The 16,062-nt window shown below is 56.0% G+C and overlaps 1 protein-coding gene across 4 annotated transcripts in view; it reads left to right on the top strand.

Annotated features, from left to right (window-relative positions):
- Positions 1–16,062, top strand: part of ITGB4 (integrin subunit beta 4) — a 28,821-nt gene that overhangs the window by 6,000 nt on the left and 6,759 nt on the right. For 3 of the 4 annotated variants that reach the window (XM_064395497.1, XM_064395499.1, XM_064395498.1), the window contains exons 5-34: positions 2–206; positions 620–716; positions 1,094–1,265; positions 1,887–2,150; positions 2,549–2,638; positions 2,807–2,929; positions 3,047–3,214; positions 3,459–3,535; positions 3,671–3,882; positions 4,633–4,736; positions 4,870–4,968; positions 5,719–5,845; positions 5,957–6,076; positions 6,566–6,672; positions 6,996–7,029; positions 7,903–8,091; positions 8,179–8,282; positions 8,699–8,757; positions 9,364–9,387; positions 9,549–9,697; positions 9,778–9,957; positions 10,479–10,627; positions 11,095–11,299; positions 11,766–11,926; positions 12,274–12,454; positions 12,649–12,786; positions 13,308–13,490; positions 13,679–13,810; positions 14,786–14,986; positions 15,849–16,022. In XM_064395497.1, coding sequence (XP_064251567.1) covers positions 2–206; positions 620–716; positions 1,094–1,265; positions 1,887–2,150; positions 2,549–2,638; positions 2,807–2,929; positions 3,047–3,214; positions 3,459–3,535; positions 3,671–3,882; positions 4,633–4,736; positions 4,870–4,968; positions 5,719–5,845; positions 5,957–6,076; positions 6,566–6,672; positions 6,996–7,029; positions 7,903–8,091; positions 8,179–8,282; positions 8,699–8,757; positions 9,364–9,387; positions 9,549–9,697; positions 9,778–9,957; positions 10,479–10,627; positions 11,095–11,299; positions 11,766–11,926; positions 12,274–12,454; positions 12,649–12,786; positions 13,308–13,490; positions 13,679–13,810; positions 14,786–14,986; positions 15,849–16,022 — 4,228 coding nt within the window. The remainder of the gene's footprint in view (position 1; positions 207–619; positions 717–1,093; positions 1,266–1,886; positions 2,151–2,548; positions 2,639–2,806; positions 2,930–3,046; positions 3,215–3,458; positions 3,536–3,670; positions 3,883–4,632; positions 4,737–4,869; positions 4,969–5,718; positions 5,846–5,956; positions 6,077–6,565; positions 6,673–6,995; positions 7,030–7,902; positions 8,092–8,178; positions 8,283–8,698; positions 8,758–9,363; positions 9,388–9,548; positions 9,698–9,777; positions 9,958–10,478; positions 10,628–11,094; positions 11,300–11,765; positions 11,927–12,273; positions 12,455–12,648; positions 12,787–13,307; positions 13,491–13,678; positions 13,811–14,785; positions 14,987–15,848; positions 16,023–16,062) is intronic. The other variant, XM_064395500.1, reaches the window with a different exon arrangement.

A 16,062-nucleotide genomic window follows, 5' to 3' on the forward strand; every position in this document is an offset into this window, starting at 1 on the left:
GAATTCCAGCATCAACGTGTCCCTGCAGAGGACCCAGGTGTCCCCCCAGGCCATGTTCATGCGGCTGCGGGCTGGCGAGGAGATGAGCTTCAACATGGATGTCTTCCAGCCCAAGGAGAGCCCTGTGGATCTCTACATCCTCATGGACTTCTCCTACTCCATGTCTGATGATCTGGACAACCTCAAAAGCATGGGGCATAACCTAGGTGAGGGCAGAGCTGGGAGAAGAGGGAAGCCTGCTCCTGTGCTGATGAAGGCAGGCAGCTCATTCCTGCCTGTGCAGCTCTGTGTGGGAATGTCTCTCTGGTCCTGCAGGGATCCTCACGTGCTCTCCCCTTCCAGCCCAGCTGGTGCCCCTCAGAGCTGGTCTGTGCAGGGCCTTTGGCATCCTGAACCTGCTGGGTGCTATTGCAGGAGTTCCAGTTTTTGGGGCTCCAAACGGGGTGTAGGTTTCTGCCCTATAAAAGCCCAAAGATCTTACAAGATGACAGTTTGGGAATCTTATCTAAGAACCGACCAGCAGAGAGGATGCTCACAAAAGGACTTCTTTCCCTGGAGCAGGGAGCTCACAGGCATCTCTTTATTTATGTGTGTCCCCCTTCCTTTCCTCTCCTCGCAGCGGGCTTCCTGCAAGCCCTGACTTCCAATTACACCATTGGATTTGGCAAGTTTGTGGACAAAGTCTCATCCCCTCAGACAGACATGAGACCCGAAAAGTGAGTGAGCCCCATGGGAGTAGAGGGAGTGGAAAGTGCCTTCTTTTCTCCATGGCTTCAGTGTCAGCAGTGCAAGAGCTTCCATCTATCTCTGTTCCTTCACTACCAGTGTCCTCCCTGGTCTCCCCATCCCTCAGGGCTTGCTGTAGCACTGTGACAATGCCAGCAGTGTCATCCACTGCTTTCACACCTTCCCTGCTCTGCCACAACTTGCACATCTTATCTTCTCCTCTATCTCTGCCCTCATCCCTTCTCCCTCTCAGTGCTGCTCAGCTCCATGACTCCCCCTGAGGGACTCTCCCCACATTTCCTCTCCTTGCACCCTGGCATCCCTTGCCTCCTGCCCCACACGAGGCCCCTGGTTCCATCTCTCCCAGGCTGCGTGAGCCCTGGCACAACGCCGACTCCCCGTTCTCCTTCAAGAACGTCATCCGCCTGACCAGCAACATCAACCACTTCAGCCAGGAGCTCAGCAAGGAGCGCATCTCTGGCAACCTGGATGCCCCCGAGGGCGGCTTTGATGCCATCCTGCAGACAGCTGTTTGCAAGGTGAGGGTGGCCAGGGCTGTGTTTTTAATGAGTGGATCTTCCTGATGCCCACTGATGAGCAGAAGAGCCATGCACTGACAGGGCAGCCAGGGAGCCCTGGTTCAGCTACAGCTGGTTCTTGCCCTCCCAGTGCCAAGCTGTTTTGCATTCCCAGTTTTCCCTAAGCCTTAGAATATGTGTCCTGGTGTTTGATGCCTATCAAGGAGCTCCTTGCTGGGAACCCTGTGTGTGCTCTTTGCTCTGTCCCCCTCCATGCCTGTGGTGATGAAACTCTGCTCCCTGGAAGAGAGCCCACTTGGGCTTGGCTGCTTGGCTGAGGGATGAGCACAGCTCCAGACACGTCCAGGGAGGCGTGGGCTTGCCCCCTGTACACTCATGTGCCTGGCACCAAGCTGCTGGGTGGGAGGCACCCCGTGCTTTGGGGGTATGGGTGGGTGCTGGGATTCCTGGGGACATGTGGCTGGTTTTGTTTGCTGCCACGTGCAGGTGGTGCCTTGTCCCTTGGGTATTCCAGCTCCTGGGTATTCCCAGTCAGTCCTGGCTTGCCAACGGCTGCAAGTGCTGTGCAGGGGTTTGGGAAGCACAGAGATAAAAGTTCCTTCTCCCCCTCCCCGGCTGCAGGATAAGATTGGCTGGAGAAAGGACAGCACTCACCTGCTCGTGTTCTCCACCGAGTCTGCCTTTCACTATGAAGCTGATGGCACAAACGTCCTGGCAGGGATCCTGGCGAGGAACGATGAGCAGTGTCACCTGGACAGCCACGGCACCTACGTGTATGACACCAAGCAGGACTATCCTTCAGTGCCCACCCTCGTGCGCCTCCTGGGCCAGCACAACATCATCCCCATCTTTGCTGTCACCAACCACTCCTACAGCTACTATGAGGTGAGGAGAGCACGGCAGTGTGACACGAGGGGTTGCCTTTCCTCCAGGACCTCTGCCTCAGCTCAGACCTGAGGAGAGACTTTCTCTGAGGGGAAAGCGTTCTCCTATTGATTGTCTCCAAGTGTTAAAGCAACACCTCTGTATTTGGGAGGGTGGCACTCTGTGTTGGCAGGCTGCTCTAGGCTGTGGGAGGTCTCAGGGTGTATTACTGGGTGCAGGAATCCGGGCTCCTGGAGATCTCCCTGTGTTGGTTTCTGCTTCTTGTAAAGCAGTGGAGGCATAGAGCTGGAGAGTAATTTAGGTTGGAAGGGACATTTGGAGGTCTCAAAGCAGAGCCCATCCTGTGATAGAGGAGGATTCTCAAGGCCTTCACTCAGGAAGCTCCTGTCTCTCTGCAGAAGCTGCACAAGTATTTCCCCATCTCTGAGATCGGGGTGCTCCAGGAAGACTCTTCCAACATCGTGGATTTGCTCCACACAGCCTTTGAGGTAACGGTGCTCTCTGGAGCTTCCCTCTGGCTCACAGGGAGGGCAGAGGGGTGGCACCTCCAGGGCAGGAGAGCAGGCAGAGGGCAGGATGTGGCCCCTCTGGAGCAGGCCACGGGGTGGTCACAGGTACTGCTGAAAATCAACGTTGTGTTTATCCTCTGGCCCCAGCGCATCCGCTCCAAGATGGACATCCGGGCTGACTTCACCCCCAGAGCCCTGAAGGCAGAGTTCACCTCCCCGGTATTAACAAAGACAGAATCTGGCTCCTTCAACATCACCCGTGGAGAAGTGGTAAGTCCTCGGATGGCAGCGGAGGGGAGGCACGTGTGAGGGGATGAGCTCTCCGTGTCCAGCTGGGATGTGGTCCAGCAGAGCTGGCTCATCCCTGCAGTGTGTCCCTTCCTTCAGAGCAAGTTCCACATGCACGTGAAGGCTCTGGAGTACGTTGGTGGGCAGCACGTCTGCAGCCTCCCCGAGAAGGACCGGCATGGAGTCATCCACGTGAAACCCACGTCCCTGAGCGACAGCCTCACGGTGTCAGCTGCTGTCGTCTGCGACGTGTGTCCCTGTGAGCAGGTGGGGTCATGCACAGAGGCGTCCTCCTGCCAGGCTGGGGTGGGAATGTGTTGGCAGATTCATGTGGGTCCTGCTGGACCCCTCAGTGATGCTCAGCCTGGCCAAAATCTCCATCACTGCCTGTTCCCAGCTCGGTGTGATGTCCTGTGGTAGAGCTTGGTCTTCAGGGCAAAACTTTGCCCTTGCATCTGCCCTTCTGATTCCTGGACCTATTCAGCAATGCCTCTTCTCTGTTCACTTCCAGCAACAAGAGTTGAACTCGCCCAAGTGTAGTTTCCACGGGAACTTTGTGTGTGGACAGTGCATCTGCCACCCGGGCTGGTAAGGACAGTGTCCAGAGCCACACCCGTGCCAGGGACCCTGCGGTGACACACACCCGTGCCCCGAGCACCCTGCCCAGGACCCCGCTGTGCTGTGCTCTGCTCCTGCCTCCCTCAGCACCCTCTCTGTCCCCAGGCGAGGGGACACGTGCGACTGCTCCCCGGCGTCGTCCCCCAACAACGAGGCCTGCGTGCGGCCCGGGGACACGGAGCCGTGCTCGGGCCGGGGCGAGTGCCTGTGTGGGAAGTGCCAGTGCTACTCCGAGGGGCAGAGCCTGCGCTTCGACGGCGCCTTCTGCGAGTTCGACGTCCTGCAGTGCCCGCGCACCTCCGGCTTCCTCTGCAATGGTGAGGGCACCCCAGAGCCCCCAAATGGGGTGGATGTGCCGGGCCTGGTGGCGCAGATGGGGTGTCTGGGCCTGGTGGCACTGGCACGGGGCCTTGAGCCACCAGTGATGGGCTGCAGGGCCTCTGTGCTTGCTGAGATGCAGGGAGGGTGCTGTGGGGTCTGTTTGCAGCCCCTTTGTGCTTCAAAAAGCCCCTGTGCACCCCAAATATGGCCAGGTCATTACCCTCAGGGCAGGAGCCCAGCAGGGAATGCCCAGGATAGCCCAGCGGGAGCTCAGGCAGCCTAGGCAAGCTAGAGTGGTTTGCAGCTCTTAGTGATAATCAGCTCTTTTGTGATCTCCAGCTCTCTTAGCTTGCTAGGTGCCACGGCAGCAGACGCAGGGGAGAGATACGAAAAGCGCCGTATGGGGTTCCGCAGGATTCTTTTATTCGGGTCTCCGCGAAGGGACCAGGCACAGCTCTTCAGAATTAGGGGTTTTTATACCCTGCAGGGGTTTTGAAAACTGTCCAATAGTAAGGGTCAGGGGAAAGTGACCTATGGATTTACAGGGAGATAAGCAGGGTCCGAAAGGCGGAAGAGAGGGACTGCTAGGGTCATGCTGACTTGGCATTTGCTAGCTCAGGCTTCTGATTGCCAAGGAGGCTGTGCAGCCCTGTGCCTGCTGCACCCAAAGAGGGAGGGGGAGCCGCAGACAGGGCTGGGGGCATGGCCCGGCCCTGGAGCCCAGGCAATCCCTGCTCTCCCCGCAGATCGTGGCCGCTGCTCCAGGGGCGCCTGCGTGTGCGAGAGCGGCTGGGAGGGCCCGGGCTGTGAATGTCCCACCAGCAACGACACCTGCATCGACAGCCGAGGGGTAGGTCCTGCCCTGCCCTCCCCAGAGACTGCTGCTCCCGTCAGGGAGCTGCCCCAGTGCTGGAATCTCTGTGCCACTGAGGTGCCTTCTGACTCCCAGAGCCACTCTCAGGCTGTCACCTCTCCTCTCCCAGGGCATTTGCAATAACCACGGGAGGTGTGAATGTGGCAGATGCATCTGTGACATGGCTTCGCTGTACACCAGCTCCACATGTGAAATCAGCTACTCCCTGGTGAGTCCCTCTGGGCTTCATCATTTATTCCCGCACAGAGCTCCCAAGGAAGAAAGGCAAAGCAGAGATGAAGGCACATCTCAGTCAGGAACAAAATTTTGAGCAAGGGTTTGTCTCACCTGCCCTGTGGCCAGAAAAGGTCTGGCATGGGAGCTGTTTTGCAGCCACAGGCTTTCTTTGGCCTCCTGTTCACCAGCAGCAACTGTTGAGAGTCTGTCTGCATTTATCTGCACCCTCGTTTGAGGCTCAGCTTGTGGCTTGTTCTGATTTGCCTCAAGATTGGGAAAAAGCTAATTTCATAGAATTGCAGGCTGGTTTGGATTGGAAGGGACCTTAAAGCTTATCTCATTTCAACTCTCCTGCCATGGCAGGGACACCTTCCACTAGATCGAGTTGCTCAGGGCCCCACCCAACCTGGCCTTGAACACATTTGATTTCTTCATTGATAAACATGGGCTAATCCCACAGTGGGGATGGAGAAAGCTGGCTTGATCCCATTTTGGAAAGGCCATTGAAACCTTTGGAGAAGATCTAATTGCTGCCCAAATGTAGGCTGTTGGTATAAGAGATTTTGGAGTCAACTGGGCTTATAAGTTCTTCATGAGCTGCTTGTTCTCAATGACTTCTCTTTTTGACCTGGACCTTGCCCTGGCTCTGGGATGAGGAGCTGCCTCTCCAGCTCTGCCTGTCAGAGGCTGCGTCCTCCCTCACTCCTGGGGGTGTTCCTGACCATCCCACCCCCTCTCCCAGGGCTTCCAGGCTGTGTGTGAGAGCATCCGGGACTGTGTCCGCTGCCAGACCTGGGGGTCAGGCAACCTGAAAGGGAACTGCAGCTCCTGCCACCTCCAGATCCAGATGGTGGAGGAGCTGAAGAAAGGTAATGTGAGAAGCAGAGCTGGGTGTGGGCCCTGCTCTGTGGGGGTGTGCACCTAGGGCTGCTCCCCAAGTCTTTCCTGGCCCTTCACAACCATGTCTCCTCTCCCCACAGAGGAGGCTGGTGAGTACTGCTCCTTCCAGGATGAGGATGATGACTGCACCTACCACTACAGCCTGGAGGGAGACCCCAGTGTCCTCCCCAACACCACCGTCCGCGTGCAGAAGAATAAAGGTGAGCAGGGCCCTGGGAGGAGCAGGGGATGTCCAGCCTGGGATCTGGATCAGAGTGACCACCTCCAGGGTACCCCCAACCCCTGCTTTGTGCCTTTGCTGTGCCCCTGGGGCAGGGTCAGTTGCAGGCAGCACCTTCCTGCCCACCTTGCTGTGTGACACAGGTGGGTGACCCTGTCTGTCCCATGGACTGCAAGGGGTGGAGCATGGCACCCTCAGAGAGACCTTTAGAGATCAGATCCTTTCCCCTGCTACCATGGGCAGGGATTGCTGCAAGGTGCTGCAGCTCTTTGGTGTGGCTGGGTGTGAGCAGAGGTGTGATAGAGCTCCCTGAGCAGTATTTGTCATTGTGAAGCACTGCCAAGGTTAACTGGGCTGCTGCATCCCTCAGAGAGCTGTGGTCCAACCTTTCCCCTCCTTCCCTGCTCCTCCCTCCCTGCACACCCCACTCGGGGCTGATGCCTGGCAGTGACACTGCTGTCACTTGCAGAGTGCCCGCCTGGGAGTTTCCTCTGGCTCATCCCACTGCTCATCTTCCTCATCCTGCTCCTGGGGCTGCTGCTCCTGCTCTGCTGGAAGTTCTGTGCCTGCTGCAAGGTGAGTGTCTCAGCTGGCTTCCCCAGCCCGGGGAGAGAACCAGATATGGCCAAAAACACGACAAATTTCCAGAATTCACCCAGCCTCCAGCATGGCCAGCTTCACTGGGGATGTCCCTGTGGTCCCCAGCCCTCTGCTTTTGCCAGCATGAGCTGCTGGTGGAATTTTAGCCAGATTTCCCCCATCTAGCTAAAATCAGCTTGAGAGCCCCATCCACCCACTTCCCACACATCCCTGCTGATGTGGATCCTCCCTGATGGAGACTTGGAGGGGTTTTGTGCTTGGCCACAAAGTGATTGTGTCTCTGGCTGTTTGTTTTCTAGGCTTGCCTGGCCCTGCTTCCCTGCTGTGCACGAGGTACCAGCCCTGGGTCCTGGGGGAAGGGCTCTGGGGGTCACTGCCTTCCTGGGTTTGGGGGGTGCTGGGGTGGGCATCCCTCCCCTCTGAGGGATGGACTGGGGAGAAGGCTTCTAGCAGAGAGCCTGAGCCAAGGAGTCCTGGAGCTGCTGGTCCTCTCTTCTTCCCTGTCCCACACCCTGGTGTGAGAAATGGATTTGTAAAGGATTTTCAAAATATAGCCGTATGCAGATACTGAGAGATAAGGTGTGTTGAGTTAGGAAGGCTGTGGAATAGAGATGACATGGTTGAGAGAGAGATTGAACTAGAAATAAGTTTCAAAATATGGCTTTATAAAAAGACGAAAAATTTTAGAAAATCAGAACTGTGAAAGATACATTTTAGCAAGATTACATGGGATAAAAATAGAATAAAAATATATTTAATACCAATTTATCTAACACCATGTGATTGGTATTAGGATGTAATAGCAGCATTGTACAGTAAACGTTAATAGTCTGGAAAACATTTATAAAGTATTATAACTAAGAAATAACAAAGAAATTAGCTTCTGATAGAATGGCGTTGCCTTTTACATCTCTTCTGTCTCACCCTTCATCAAGACTGATTGGTAATAGAATAAAATCTTTCCAAACACCTCTCAGTCACCCCATCTCTGGGTGACGAACACCTGGCCATCCCACTGCTGGCTCTCCCTGACCTTGTGATGCTCAGCTGCTGAGATGTGTTCTCCCTGCTCACAAACATCCCTTCCTCCTGCATCCCACTCCCCTGCTGCCATCCCAACACCCCAAGCGTGCTGTTACCCCTCAGCACCGCCCGGAACAGAATCTGTGGCGTTGCCCAGGCTCTGACCCACCCGTGGCCCTGCAGGTCGCACCGTTGGCTTCAAGGAGGACCACTACATGCTCCGCCACAGCCTGATGTCCTCCGACCACCTGGACACGCCGCTGGTGCGCAGCGGCTCCCTCAAGGGTCGGGACACGGTCCGCTGGAAGATCCACAACAACGTCCACAAGCAGGGCGTCGCCTCCCCCGCTGCCACCAACCCCAAGGACCTCGGTGAGTGGCCCCGTGCCTCCAGCTCCTGGGCGGGTTATTCCTCTGGCCAAGAAGGATGGAGTTGGATTTGGGGATTTCTCTTTCCAGTTGCCTACGGGCTGTCCCTGAGGCTGGCCCGGCTTTTCACGCAGAACCTGACGAAACAGGACAGCCGGGAGTTCGAGCAGCTGCGCAAGGAAGTGGAGGAGAACGTAGGAGCCTGGGCACAAGGGGGGCTCGGGGTGGCCTTGGGGACAGCCACACAGGGGCTGGGCAGTGCCCCTTCCCTGGGAACCCACAGCTGTTGAGAGGAAGGAGCAGTTTTTCTTCTTTTGTGAGAAAGGGCATTTTTTTAAGGTCACAATTGTAAGAATTGGCAAAGCATCTTGTTGAGATTCTGGATTTGCTTTGGGGCACATCATCTGAAGCTCCTGTTTGGCTTCAGTTTGCAGCCTCTTGCCATGTTCTGGGATGAAACCTGGTGTGGGAGGGTGAAGGAGAGTGGAGGGTGGGTGGTGTGCCTGGGGTGGGCAGTGTGCTCCCGTGTTTTGTAGCAGCAGCATCTGTTCACTGAGCACACCCTGTTCAGTGAGGGATATGCTCTGAAAGTCCCTCTTGCTCCTCACAGCTGAACGAGGTTTTCAAGCACATTCCTGGCTGCCACAAGGTCCAGCAAACCAAGTTCAGGTGAGTCAGTGGGGGAGAGACTCCTGCAGGACAGGGTTTCCCCAGGGCACTGCTGATGATGGGGTGGACCAGAGAGGTGGGGTGTGAAATCTGCAGTGCTGGGAGGGAGTGTGGTCTGTGAGACAAGCCTGGTGTGATGCTTCACCCACCCAGGGCTGCAGAGCAGAGCCCACCCAGCTGTGGAAGAGATCTCAGCTGAGTTTGGCTCTGGAGCAGCAGGAACAAATCCTGGTCTCATGGTGCTCGATGGGAGAATTCCCACTGGCTTCAAAAGTTTCAGCCTGGTGCAAACTTGGGAGCGCCTGGTGCAGGCTGGGAGGAATTTGGGGATGCCAGTGCTGAGCAGGGAGTGGTATCTCCTCCCCACAGCCTGATCCAGATGTGGTTTCCCCCGTGGGCACGTTTCTTGCTGCGTTGGGAAACCCAGGGCAGGAGAGAGCAGCTGGGCAGGAGGGAACATGTGCTGGGGCCCTGTGGGATGGGTTGGCACCCGCAGGGCAGTGCTGCAGCTCAGACCTGCACAGGGCTGTGATTCACACAGCACTTTGTGTCTCCAAAGGTGTTAGTCACTCTGATTTGGGTTTGGTTTTTTTTTTATTCCCCCAGGTTACAGCCTAATTCTGGGAAAAGGTAAGAGGAATTTGCAGCTCTCTGGTGCACCTTCTCCCTCTTTGTACAGACACGTGTGGGGTGACTGAGTGCCCCACACACTCGCTGGCCCCCCAGCTGCTGAGAGTGGGATGAGTTTGCCTGATCTCAGCTCTCACCTGCCCTTCCCTCCCCCATCCCAGGCAGGATCACACCATTGTGGACACCGTGCTCACTGCCCCTTACTCAGCCAAGCCAGACATCATCAAAGCGGTGGAAAAACATGTTTCCCACGAGGCCTTCAATGACCTGAAGGTTGCACCGGGTTATTACACTGTGACCTCAGACCAAGGTAGGGAGCAGAGCCTGGCGCTGGCTCCTGGCTGGGCACAGGGGTTATTTCCCACCTCTCACTCTTGTCTTTTCCCCCAGATGCTCAGGGACTGGTGGAGTTCCAAGAGGCCGTGGAGCTGGTGGACGTCCGTGTCCCCCTCTTCATCAGGGATGATGATGATGATGAGAAGCAGTTGCAGGTAGAGGCCATCGAGGTCCCCAATGGCATCGCAAAGATCGGGCGCAGGGTTGTCAACATCACCATCATCAAAGAGCAAGGTGAGGGGCTGTGACTGTGTGAGCTGCTGGTGTCTGAGTGTCCCGTGTCCTGACTGATGAGGTCTGTAAAGCACTGTCTGCATATCTGAGCAGAGATTTGCTTGGTGACTCCTTCCTGAAGTCACCTGGATCTAAACTAGAGCATCCTTTAATGCAGCCAAAGGAGGGTCATCTTCCCTGCTGACAGAAACATTTGACCATCACAAGTTTAGATGCCAATTCCATGACAGATTAAGGACTGACCACATTCCTCTGCTGCTCCAGTTCATTGAGTTGCTGGCATGAAGCAGGACCTCTTTGATGTTATTGTGCTAACATCCCCAGCACTCTCCCTCTGCTTCCCACCTGGTATTATGAGCAGGGAACACAAATGGGAAGTGGGGAAGTCTCCAGCCCATGCAATATTTCGTGCACAGTTCACACCCATGGGTGACTGGAACTCTGTTAGGGGAGGACACCTGTCTGGGATGTGATTCTTCATGTATTTGCTCTACACATTCCTTCTCTCCTGCCCTTTCCAGCCAGCAGCCTCATCACCTTCCTGCAGCCAGCCTATTCCCACAGCCGCTTTGATAAGCTGGCCAAGATCCCTGTCCTCAGGGAGATCATAGACAATGGGAAATCCCAAGTCACCTACAGGACCCGGGATCTCACCGCCAAGAATGGCAGGGTAAGCGTGGTGCTCCTGGCCTTGGCAGGCAGGAAGGAGGGGGAATGGAGGGCTGGGAAAAGGCCAGCCCTGGGGGTGCAGAAGAGGAATTATCAGCACGTGGCTGGGACAGGGGGGACCCAAGGCTTGAGGTCAGCACAAAGGTAAACTTTCTTCTCTATCCCTTGGGGAGGGAGGACCTGAGAGGGCGTCTGTGCCTGAGGCAGAGGGTACCAGCTGCCCCTGGAGCTGTGGGTACTGGGAGGCAAATGAGGATTGACTGGGGGATGAGGGGAGGCTCTTTGGGAGTCTCCTCATGGATACTGCAGGCTGTAATCTCAGAATCATAGAACAGTTTGGGTTGGAAGGGGCTTTACAGACCATCTCGTTCCAACCCCCTGCCATGGGCAGGGGCACCTTCCACAAGACCAGGTTGCTCAGAGCCCCATCCAGCCCCACCCTGAACACACCTCTTCCTTCTCCTCCAGGACTACCTCTTCACGGAGGGCGAGCTGGTCTTCCAGCCAGGGGAGACCCGAAAGGAGGTGCAGGTGCCCTTGCTGGAGCTGACAGAGATAGACACCCTCCTCAACAACTGCCAGCTCAAGCAATTTGCTGTCGACCTCCTCCACCCCAAGTACGGCGCCAAGATTGGTCGCTACCCCCAGACCACGGTGACCATTGCTGACCCAGGTAGGGGCTGGCAGCTGGGCAGTGGCAGTGGCTGCAGGGGCTGTGGGACCTTCTCCCCAGGCCAGCCCACCCGATGCGGTGCACAGAATTCCATCCTTGCCCAAAAAGCCGCAGCGAGGTTCCTCCAACTCCAACTGGTAGATTTGGGTCCCCCTCTAGAGGCACAAGTGGGAATAGTCAGTAGGTGGGACAGGATCGTCTCCCTCAGCAAAGAAATAGAATGGGTTCTTAATTCCTTTTCCTTGGAAATTTGAGTGAAAAGCCATAAAAATAAGGGAGAGGTAGGATTTGCCATGAATGGTGCGTGGTGGTTCCTGTGGCTGGACAAGCAAACCTGTCATCAAGTGAGTCAATAACATAAATAATGTCTTTATCACAGCATGGCGGGGCAGTGCTGAGAGGCATGCTTCCTTCTGTTTCATCCAAGGAGGAGCACTGGCACTGATGTAAACTTTCTTGTCTGCAGAGCTGGTGGATGGTGTCCCCTCGATGACTGGCCTGGCCCAGGTCCCCCAGTCCCCCAAAGGCCGCCTGAGTGCACCGCTTAATCCCGATGCCCGTGCCCTCAGCTCCAGGGAAATCAGCTTCAACTGGTTTCCTCCACCAGGAAAACCCCTGGGGTACAAGGTAAGGGGTGAGTGGATCCCAGGGAAGAGTGTGAGTCCCTTCCTGCAGGTGTTTCACACAGACATTTGTACCAAAAGGGTCCAAGTACACACCCAAAAGAGGGAGCAAGTTCACCCCTTGAACCCTCCATCCTTGAGGGACCATTGCTGGTGGATGAGGGATATGCAAGAAAGATTCCTGGTGGGTTTATCTCCAGTTCCATCTGGGAAGTGCCCAGACTGTCCTGGCCTCCCATTTCAGAGGAATGGCACACCACCATTCCCAGAGCTGATTTAGTAAGAGACAAGGAATTTCTCACCCATCACATGAGGTTCTGAAGGAATCATGGCTTGCACTTGCTTTGCCAGGTGAAATACTGGATGCAGGGAGACCCTGAGTCAGAAGCCCATCTCATTGATGTCAAAACCCCATCAGCAGAGCTGACCAACCTTTACCCCTTCTCTGACTATGAGATGCAAGTCTGTGCCTACAACGCCGTGGGCGAAGGGATTTACTCGGACATCGTCCGCTGCCGCACGCTGGAGGAGGGTGAGTGACCCCACACCTTCCTGCCCTCCACGTGGCAGCAACTTTGTCCCTCTGCACCCAGCCCAGAGCTTCTGGTACTCTTGAGTCAAGCCCTGAGTGTCTCCCACCGCAGCCCAGCTGTGGTCTGGGGAGCCCTGGGCATCCTCTGGCTCCTGGCTCGCAGTGATGGGCGCCCTTTGCTTTTGCCTTCCCAGTGCCCAGCGAGCCCGGGCGCTTGGCTTTCAACGTCCTGTCTTCCACCGTGACCCAGCTGAGCTGGGCTGAGCCTGCAGAAACCAACGGGGTGATCACAGCCTACGAAGTCAGCTACGGGCTTGTCAACGAGGACAACAGTAAGAGCTCAGTTTTGGATGGGACAACCCAGCTAGGCTGAGGGGCTGGAGGGCACTTCCTGCAGGCTGGGCCGGTCCCAAACAGCCCAGCAGAGCCAGAACAGCTCCAGGCATGTTTCTTCTGATAACTGGGGTTTGGATGGGTCACTTCTTGATGGAGAGAGCACAGAAAAATCACCAGTCAGGATTTAACTACGCAAATGCCAAAAATACGTGTTCCCATTCACTTCTATAGTGTTTTATGTTGTTTTTCATCCCAAAAACTTAGTTCATAGGTCTAGATAAAGGGGTGGGGTGCCAGGAAGGAGTTATTTGCAACACACCAGCAACAGAAGACTTCTCATGTAGGTTGACTTCAGCATTAGGTTTGGGAATTCCCCTGAGGTGATGCTGCTTGTTGTGAGCAGCCCCAAGACCTGCTGCACCTCTTCCCAGAGCCAGGCTGTATCCTGACACCAAAATGTGGGGTGCTGTGGGGTCCTCTGTGCCTGCTGGGTGACAGGCATGCCCGTGCCTTGCAGTACCCATTGGGCCCATGAAGAAGGTGCTGGTTGAAGACCCCAAGAAGCGCATGGTGCTGATCGAGAACCTGCGGGAGTCGCAGCCCTACCGCTACGTGGTGAAGGCCAGGAACGGCGCGGGCTGGGGCCCCCAGAGAGAAGCCACCATCAACCTCGCCACGCAGCCCCAGCGCCCCATGTCCAGTGAGTGCCAGCCTGGACAAGGGGCAGAGGGACAGGAGCAGTGCTGGGGAGAGCTCCCCGCCACCCCAACTGCTTCCCCACCTCCTGTTTGCTCTGCTGCTCCAGCCATCCTGAGTGTTGTACGGCTTTTTGCTGCTTGTGTGGTTTTTTTGCTGCTTGTCTAATGGCGCTTTCCACCTCTCCTGCAGTTCCCATCATTCCTGATGCCCCCATCATTGATGCAGATGGAGGTGAGGACTATGACAGCTACCTGATGTACAGCGCAGACGTGCTCCGCTCTCCAGCCGGCAGCAAGAGGCCCAGTGTCTCTGATGATTCAGGTTCGTGTCTCTGAGCTTGAAAAGGTCATTTCTAACATTTGTTTTCCTTAACAGCAGATTTCAGCAATGAGCTTCACTGCTGCTTTCCATCTCTCTGGGATGGGGAGATCCGGGTTGTGGAGATGGTGGAAATCAGCCTTTGCAAAGCTCAGTAGCTGCATCCATGGGAGCACTTGGCTGGTCACAGTGTAAATAAGGCCTGTGCCTCCTTGTTGTAGCTATGAGGCAAAGAGAAATCTCGGTGTGGGGTGGGAGAGGAGCTTTTCATGGTCCTCCCTGCTCATCTTCCCTTTGTGTTGCCGTTTGGCTGCACCATGAGACATCAGCAAACAAGCACCAGCCAAGGCACAAAGCTCTGAATCCCCTGGATGCTCAGGGTCTAGGCCAAGCCAACAGGAGGGAACACAGCAGTGCTGGGAAGGCACTGGTCTCTTTTCCTCCATCCCTTCACTTTCTGAATGACTCCCTGGGATGTGCTGGGACATGGACCATAAGTGAAATGATGAGGTGTGTCTGTAGGATTTTCTCTGGAGGGTTCTCCAGGGCCTGGGACCCAAGAGTGAGTCCCTGGTCTTTTCAAGGTGATGGGAACATCAGGAGTCCAACCACCCTGAGTGCACATCAAGGAGTGATGAAACCTCTCCTGAGCAGAGGACAATTGTTGCAGACTCTTCATGCACTGGCAGGCGTGTGGTGGGACTTTGCCTCTCACCTTCTGTCATGAGGGACACAGGGCTGGAAAACAGTCTGGGGGTTGAGGAACCTGCTGCATGTCACGCTCCCACCACTCTCCACCTACCAGAATGTTGCACCACCTGAACTCCTCAGCTCACCCAGGAACACGGGCTGTGAACAGGCATCATCCCCACTGGTGCTTGTCCCTTCCTCTCCCCAGCAAGCAGCACGGAGGTGGCAGGTGGCCCACCCTGACCCCTGCAGACCGTGCCAACACCGGTGCTTGCCTTGTCCCAAAAGGCTCCAGGTGGAAATTTGTGCCGTTGCTGGGAGAAGACCTGGACCTTCGCCGCATCACCTGGAGGCTCCCACCCGAAACCATTCCCCGCCTGTCTGGCAGCAGCCGCCTCTCCTCGGACACCGAGGGGCTCCTCCATGAGGAGGACAGCGCCGTGGCTCCTGGCACTGTGAGGAGGAGCGGCACACCCCGGCCCCAAGCAGGTGAAGGACGGCTCTGTCACGGCACTGAGTGTCCTGTCTCGTCCTGCTTTGAGCCGAGGGGCCAAGGATGGGCTCTGTGCCCCCTGCCCACCCCTGTGTGCCCGCCCTCGTGTTGGTGTGATCTGCTTCAAAACCTTGTCCTGGTGTGTCTGCTCACACGGGTGTCAAGGTAACCCCCATCTCGGCACGGACTTGGGAGCCTGCTAGCAAGTTGCTTCTACCAAAGGCTGGACCCTCGAGGCAGGAGCAAACTCAGATGATGCCTGCCAAGTGCCACCTCCAAGGCAGCTCTTCACCTTAATTAAGTGCCCTGAGCTTCTGGGGCAGGTCTGCTGGACTGTTAAACAGAAATCACTCTCTTGTAGGTGGCTGATCTCTCCTGGCCTGCTGGGAGGGCATGGGGATTTGTTTTACACGGAGTTTGCTTTTCAGATCAACAGCTGAGATGGGATCCAGAATGAGATCTGGAGAAACCTCCTCTGTAAAGGGCCACTTTCCTTCTTCCACCTTCTATCAAAATTCAAAATTATAAACCAGTGCTTGTGTCTAAGGAGAGATGTGAGAGAATGTGGCAAGAACCACAAGGCAGTGCCCCAGCAAGGCCGAGGTCTGGAGTTACCTTGGGCACCATGGGTGTGTCTGGTGCAGGGAGAAGTCTTTGTTTATCTCTGTTTCTGCGTCTAGTGTTGGGTGTTGTGGCTTGTTCTAGATGTAGCATTCCAGAATCACATTCCAGAGCAGCTGAACCTGGGATTCAGCCGAGGCAGGGGGGCACCATGATGCCTCCTGCTTCCTCCCCGTGGAAAGTGGAGCAGCAGCTTTGTCCACAGCCGCATTCCTCACGGTGTGCCCTCTTCCACAGAGCACTTGATGAACGGCCGAGTGGACTTCTCCTTCCCCAGCAGTGGCAGTGGCACCCTGACCAGGACAGCCAACACCAGTTACCACCAGCTGAGCTCCCACGTGCACCAGGAGCACAGGGTGATGGGCAGCTCCTCGCTGACAAGAGACTACTCCACAACGCTGATGGGGCACGGTGAGTACCACAGGGATGGGGCCTGCCCTTCCCTTCCATC

This window comes from Passer domesticus, chromosome 20, assembly GCF_036417665.1.
Source record: "Passer domesticus isolate bPasDom1 chromosome 20, bPasDom1.hap1, whole genome shotgun sequence".
NCBI lineage: Eukaryota > Metazoa > Chordata > Aves > Passeriformes > Passeridae > Passer > Passer domesticus.